This window comes from Sinocyclocheilus rhinocerous, unplaced genomic scaffold (assembly GCF_001515625.1).
Source record: "Sinocyclocheilus rhinocerous isolate Xijiao unplaced genomic scaffold, SAMN03320098_v1.1 scaffold1931, whole genome shotgun sequence".
NCBI classification, from domain to species: Eukaryota; Metazoa; Chordata; class Actinopteri; order Cypriniformes; family Cyprinidae; genus Sinocyclocheilus; species Sinocyclocheilus rhinocerous.
The window spans coordinates 89,457-96,956 of NW_015662696.1; the positions used below are offsets into that span (position 1 = coordinate 89,457).

A 7,500-nucleotide genomic window follows, 5' to 3' on the forward strand; every position below is an offset into this window, starting at 1 on the left:
AGTAAGTGAGTGTTTGTGTGAGTGTGTGTGTGTGTAAGTGAGTGTTTGTGTGAGAGAGTGTGTGTGTTTGTGTGAGAGTGTGTGAGAGTGTAAGTGAGTGTTTGTGTGAGAGTGTGTGTGTAAGTGAGTGTTTGTGTGAGAGTGTGTGTGTGTGTTTGTGTGAGTGTGTGTGTGTGTGTAAGTGAGTGTTTGTGTGAGAGAGTGTGTATGTGTGTGTGTGTGTGAGAGTGTGTGTGTGTGTGTGTGTGTGTGTGTGTGTGTGTGTGCATGTGAGCGTGTGTGTGTGTGTGTCTCATGACAGAGCATTTCAGCTAAAAAAAACCTGCATTTTATATTATAGTTCAACTATAACCATAAAACACATTTTTTGTAGTTGAAATGTTAAGCTAAAATGACATAAAAAAACAAAAAAACAAAATTTAATTTTTAGCAACATTTCATTTTCATTTAGTTTAACTTGATGTAATAAAATAACTAAAGCTAAAACTGAAATAACAAATAAAAACTATATAGACATTAAGAAAAACTATTTAAAATTAAAAAGAAAACTGACAATATAAAAATAAAGAACGAGTGAACTCTGAATTTTTGCATTTATTTCAGCTCATAAAACCTACGTCTTATTCAGTTCATACAATTTTAGGTTAATGATTTAACAAGGTGATCTTTGCTCATACACATTTTAATTAACATGCATACAACCCTTAATGCATGATATTCCTCAAAATGTCATTAAAATATATATATACATTATATAATGTAATATTTGACAGAGGGTTTTTTGTCCTGAGGTGACTAAGAATAATGGCTAAATCTCTTGAAGAAATCTCAGACATGTTGAAAACTCAGTTCTTTTATTTAACCGTTATTAAATACTTGTTTCTCACCAGCACTGCCATAAACGCTTATTTCTGGGACATGATAAAAGCTCTTCATTTATTGACACTCGCCGCCCGTCAGTTCAGCACTTGAACTTTACATCATAATAAAATATGAGCAGCGTGACTGTCACTCCTACACTAGATATTACAGTATAGAAAAAATAATTTCATTACTTGATCCTTGAAACAATCAAGTGGAGATGCCATGTGTATATATATAGAATATACTGTAACACCCTAAAGACATCTGAGGCACGAGAGGACAATGATTTCACAGAAAGAGTATGAAATGGAAATATACAGTATATATATATAAAGCGTAAAACAGATAAACAGTGCATATTACTCCAGAAACAGCTCATCTGTACAAACATGAGCATCACTGCGAGCGCTTCATCTGTCTGTAAGGCAGAAACTAATCACACAATGCTTGAAGAGGAAGGATGAATCTGGCAGACGAGCCGGGGACGAAACCAACTAAAGAGCGACAGTTTTACCTTTATTAATAGATTATGCTGGATGCGATCATTTATTCATCAGCTTGTGTGTGAGCGCTCACGCTGGCTCTAATGCGGTGGAGTCAGTCTGCGGTCACGTGCTCTTCTGCCTCCACGCCCCCTGCAGCTGCCGCAGACTCTCGAACGCCCGCATGCTGATGTTCAGCGCCGGATGCACCTTCCGCAGCTCCGCTTCTCCGATCAGAGACAAGCCGCAGATGCCGAAGTACGTGTGGAGAGGGTCTGAGGCGCAGACGGCGGAGACAGGAGAGACACGGAGACAATAGATCAGTGGCACTCATCAACACCTGCTGCTGACACACGCCACGACACTCCGACTGAGTGCCAACACAGCACTGTGTCTTTAAGAGCTCATGAATAATTCATGCTGACCCGTTCAGAACCCCGTGATGTCATCAGCGTCTCTCCTGCAGGACACGCCTCGTTTTCAATGCATTAGTAAGCGGTTTTCTGTGAACGTGAGACTTCTGCTTCATTAGCCGCTACAGATAAATAACTACAACTAGAATAAAGTGCAGTAAACAGTTAAACTATTTGCGCTGCAAACCAGTGCGTTTATAATTATGACAAAAGGTTAAAATATAAAATACAAAATTTTTGTACAGGTGAGATAACGAAGCCTCACAAACAGTCGCTTCTGGAAGTAAAAATCCCATTCATTTTCTCCGCAGGGGAACTGACGTTTAACAATATCTTAGAAATCTTTCAAAACAGACCTGCTGTAAGCTACAGTGTTGTAATTTCAACACATGATTTCAACTTATTTTTTTTTTAAAGTAATCATTAAACAGAGGAACTCCTGGTGAAACATTACGTTACCCATGATTCAGCACAGAAATCATGAGAATCAAAACAAGCCAATCCTGCCGTTACTCTTTAAAGCTCGCACACAAATTACATAATTCAGCAATTAAAAACTCAATTTCCAGCATCATTACTCCAGTCTTCAGTGTCACATGATCTTCAGAAATCATAATAATATGCTGATTATTAGAAACATTTCTGATTATCATCAGTTGAAAACATTAATATTTTTGAGGAAACTGTGATACATTGTATTTTTCAGGATTCACAGATGAACAGAAAGTTCAAAAGAACAGCATTTATTTAAAATATAAATATTTTGTTACATTATAAATGTCTTTACTGTCACTTTTGATTAATTTAATGCATCCTTGATGAATAAAAGTATTGATTTCTTTAACAAAAAATAAATAAACAAACAGGCGTGGAAGTAAAAATCCCATTCATTTTCTCCGCAGGGGAACTGACGTTTAACAATATCTTAGAAATCTTTCAAAACAGACCTACTGTAAGCTACAGTGTTGTAATTTCAACACATGATTTCAACTTATTTTTTTTTTAAGTAATCATTAAACAGAGGAACTCCTGGTGAAACATTACGTTACCCATGATTCAGCACAGAAATCATGAGAATCAAAACAAGCCAATCCTGCCGTTACTCTTTAAAGCTCGCACACAAATTACATAATTCAGCAATTAAAAACTCAATTTCCAGCATCATTACTCCAGTCTTCAGTGTCACATGATCTTCAGAAATCATAATAATATGCTGATTATTAGAAACATTTCTGATTATCATCAGTTGAAAACATTAATATTTTTGAGGAAACTGTGATACATTGTATTTTTCAGGATTCACAGATGAACAGAAAGTTCAAAAGAACAGCATTTATTTAAAATATAAATATTTTGTTACATTATAAATGTCTTTACTGTCACTTTTGATTAATTTAATGCATCCTTGATGAATAAAAGTATTGATTTCTTTAACAAAAAATAAATAAAAATAAATTACTAACCCCAAACTTTTGAACGTTAGTGTATAATGTGACAAAAATGTGTTCTTTTGAACTTTCTATTCATCTGTGAATCCTGAAAAATAAAATGCATCAGTTTCCACAAAAATATTGTGCAGCACAACTGTTTTCAACATTGATAATAATCAGAAATGTTTCTCTAGCAGAATATTAGACTGATTTCTGAAGATCATGTGACGCTGAAGAGTGGAGTAATGATGCTGAAAATACAGCTGCGCATCACAGAAATACATTACAGTTTAACAGATATTCACACAGAAAACAGCTGTTTTAAATTCTAATAATATTTCACATTTTTACATTTTTTTCTGTATTTTTGATCAAATAAATGCAGCCTAAATGCAGAAAAAAAAAATCGTACTGATCCCAACCTTTTGAACAGCAGTGCATATATTGTTTCTATATACACACAATCAGCATTTCTTTATATTTAGCCATTATTTTTAATTTGATGATGTAATTTCACAAGTATCTTGCAAGTTTTGGTCTGATTTTTTCAAATACTTTACTTCAAATCAAAGTTTGTAATATGATTCTTTTAAATAAAAGACTTTTTTAATAATCCCTTATGTGAGAAATGAATGGGAAAATACTTCCGGAACTAAAGCTGCTGAAAAAGTGTGTGAAACTGATGAGCTACAGTCAAAAGATCAACCAATTATGAATATTCATACAGATGATTAGCGCTCATGTGCCCTCCAGACGGTCTCCTGTCCTAATAAACCCCATCAAATACAGGTCTATTAAAGTATAAATATATATATATATATATATATATGAGTATGAAGCTCCTCGAGTGCCTCACCTAACACGGTTTGCTCTGAATGTATCTGTACTGTTGTTACATGACTGAATCGAAAGTATTCAGATGACTTGTTTTTGTATCGTCTATTTCTATATGTTCATGTTTATTTATCTAACACCGCTGTCCTGCGAGGCACAACATCTACTCCTTTGTGTGTCTCTACAAAGAGCTGCATGACAATAAGCTCTCTTGACCTGAAAAGCAGCATTGTAAGCTCAGTGTGATTTCTGGTCATCAGGTGACACTGGAAACACGTCAGATCTCCAGAAACCCGAGTCTCAGCACACAATCGTCTCATCAGTTACACACGGAGGCCTGCAGCATTGGGTTACGCTGCGGTTTCGACTGACAGACACAAACAAAAGCTCTTCAGCGCTGTGAACAAAACTGTAACTGTACCTGGATGACTGTCGGGCCACTTAGCGAAACCGCCCACCAAGCGGTCCTGCGTGGACAGAATGTAGTTCCGGTTCTTCTCAAAGTTAGTGTACTGGAACACGTCTAAGAGCTGCGGGACACAAGAGCGCATGCTCGACTCAGCAACAGAGCACACACTTCATACAACAGGCTGAACATAATTCTACATATAATGTGTACAAAATGTAAAAACTCTTCTTTTAATTCCACTAAGAGGTCTGGCCGTGACGTATCGATCTTCTGTTGGTCACACATCTTCACAAGATGCTTCAGCTTTCAGAACGAGCTTGTGATGAATGAAAGTCAATGGAACGGAAGTGTAGTGTAGTACTAGTGTAGCACTAGTGCAGTATTAGAGATTCGATCACACCACTAACAGCACTAGTACTAGTGATGGTCGACTCGCTGAACAACTCTGAGAACTAATCAAAGGAGAATTCATCTATTGTAGGGTCTTATGAAATCTGTTTTTATTTTTCCCAAATTCAGTTTTTTTTTTTTCCCAAATTCAGTTTTTATCCATTTTGATGGTTCAGTTTTTTTCATCAAAAAGCATGTCTAATTATTTGAAATCATGAAACTTATACCAGTTAACAGCAATTTATTAAAAGTTTAACACATTTTTTTTTTTTTAACCAAACGTGCTTTCCGTTTTAATTTTTCTGGATTCGTTTCTGGATTTTTTAAAATTAATTATTCAATCAATTAATCATAGGAACCTATGAAATATTTAGTGTTTTTTCCCCCCAGAACTTCTGTGTTACATACTTAAATTTTTCTGGTGATCAAATGATGGCATAAAACATTAAATACATTTTTTTTAGCAAAAAAAAAAAAGTGCTTCACAACAGCGGTTTACTGTTAAAATTAATACATGGCAGAAAATTTCTGGTTATTCCTTAAAAATAAACTTTTAATAATAATTGTATTATTAGTAGTAGTAAGCCGTACATTCTGCTGTAAAATAGTAATGTATTTCTGACACAATTTGTTCAAGTTAAACCGAACTTTTATTTTGACGGGTTGCCGTGAAGAGTTTTGTGTGTGTGTGTGAGTGTGTGTGAGTGTGTGAGTGAGTGAGTGAGTGTGTGTGTGTGTGTGTGTGTGAGTGTGTGAGTGAGTGATTTTTCTGGATTCGTTTCTGGATTTTTTAAAATTAATTATTCAATCAATTAATCATAGGAACCTATGAAATATTTAGTGTTTTCTCCCCCCAGAACTTCTGTGTTACATACTTAAATTTTTCTGGCAATCAAATGATGGCATAAAACATTAAATAAATTTTTTTTAGCAAAAAAAAAAAAAAAGTGCTTCACAACAGCGGTTTACTGTTAAAATTAAAACATGGTAGAAAATTTGTGATTATTCCTTAAAAATAAACTTTTAATAATAATAGTATTATTAGTAGTAGTAAGCCGTACATTCTGCTGTAAAATAGTAATGTATTTCTGACACAATTTGTTCAAGTTAAACCGAACTTTTATTTTGACGGGTTGCCGTGAAGAGTTTTGTGTGTGTGTGTGAGTGTGTGTGAGTGTGTGAGTGAGTGAGTGAGTGAGTGAGTGTGTGTGTATAACACGTGTGTGTGTGTGTGTGAGTGAGTGAGTGTGTGAGTGAGTGTGTGAGTGTGTGTGTGTGTGAGTGTGTGTGAGTGAGTGTGTGAGTGAGTGTGTGAGTGTGTGTGTGTGTGAGTGTGTGTGAGTGAGTGTGTGAGTGAGTGTGTGAGTGTGTGTGTGTGTGAGTGTGTGTGAGTGAGTGTGTGAGTGAGTGTGTGAGTGTGTGTGTGTGTGAGTGTGTGTGAGTGAGTGTGTGAGTGAGTGTGTGAGTGTGTGTGTGTGTGAGTGTGTGTGAGTGAGTGTGTGAGTGAGTGTGTGAGTGTGTGTGTGTGTGAGTGTGTGTGAGTGAGTGTGTGAGTGAGTGTGTGAGTGTGTGTGTGTGTGAGTGTGTGTGAGTGAGTGTGTGAGTGAGTGTGTGAGTGTGTGTGTGTGTGAGTGTGTGTGAGTGAGTGTGTGAGTGAGTGTGTGAGTGTGTGTGTGTGTGAGTGTGTGTGAGTGAGTGTGTGAGTGAGTGTGTGAGTGTGTGTGTGTGTGAGTGTGTGTGAGTGAGTGTGTGAGTGAGTGTGTGAGTGTGTGTGTGTGTGAGTGTGTGTGAGTGAGTGTGTGAGTGAGTGTGTGAGTGTGTGTGTGTGTGAGTGTGTGTGAGTGAGTGTGTGAGTGAGTGTGTGAGTGTGTGTGTGTGTGAGTGTGTGTGAGTGAGTGTGTGAGTGAGTGTGTGAGTGTGTGTGTGTGTGAGTGTGTGTGAGTGAGTGTGTGAGTGAGTGTGTGAGTGTGTGTGTGTGTGAGTGTGTGTGAGTGAGTGTGTGAGTGAGTGTGTGAGTGTGTGTGTGTGTGAGTGTGTGTGAGTGAGTGTGTGAGTGAGTGTGTGAGTGTGTGTGTGTGTGAGTGTGTGTGAGTGAGTGTGTGAGTGAGTGTGTGAGTGTGTGTGTGTGTGAGTGTGTGTGAGTGAGTGTGTGAGTGAGTGTGTGAGTGTGTGTGTGTGTGAGTGTGTGTGAGTGAGTGTGTGAGTGAGTGTGTGAGTGTGTGTGTGTGTGAGTGTGTGTGAGTGAGTGTGTGAGTGAGTGTGTGAGTGTGTGTGTGTGTGAGTGTGTGTGAGTGAGTGTGTGAGTGAGTGTGTGAGTGTGTGTGTGTGTGAGTGTGTGTGAGTGAGTGTGTGAGTGAGTGTGTGAGTGTGTGTGTGTGTGAGTGTGTGTGAGTGAGTGTGTGAGTGAGTGTGTGAGTGTGTGTGTGTGTGAGTGTGTGTGAGTGAGTGTGTGAGTGAGTGTGTGAGTGTGTGTGTGTGTGAGTGTGTGTGAGTGAGTGTGTGAGTGAGTGTGTGAGTGTGTGTGTGTGTGAGTGTGTGTGAGTGAGTGTGTGAGTGAGTGTGTGAGTGTGTGTGTGTGTGAGTGTGTGTGAGTGAGTGTGTGAGTGAGTGTGTGAGTGTGTGTGTGTGTGAGTGTGTGTGAGTGAGTGTGTGAGTGAGTGTGTGAGTGTGTGTGTGTG

At 37.9% G+C, this 7,500-nt stretch overlaps 1 protein-coding gene across 1 annotated transcript in view; it reads right to left on the reverse strand.

Annotated features, from left to right (window-relative positions):
* Nucleotides 1-632: 632 nt before the first annotated feature.
* The window catches only part of pggt1b (protein geranylgeranyltransferase type I, beta subunit), a 17,986-nt gene continuing 11,118 nt past the window's right edge, over nt 633-7,500 (reverse strand). The window contains exons 8-9 of the mRNA XM_016538357.1: nt 4,445-4,553; nt 633-1,621 (exon numbers count right to left, since the gene is read on the reverse strand). Of these exons, the coding sequence (XP_016393843.1) occupies nt 1,473-1,621; nt 4,445-4,553 (258 nt within the window). The 3' untranslated portion in view covers nt 633-1,472. The remainder of the gene's footprint in view (nt 1,622-4,444; nt 4,554-7,500) is intronic.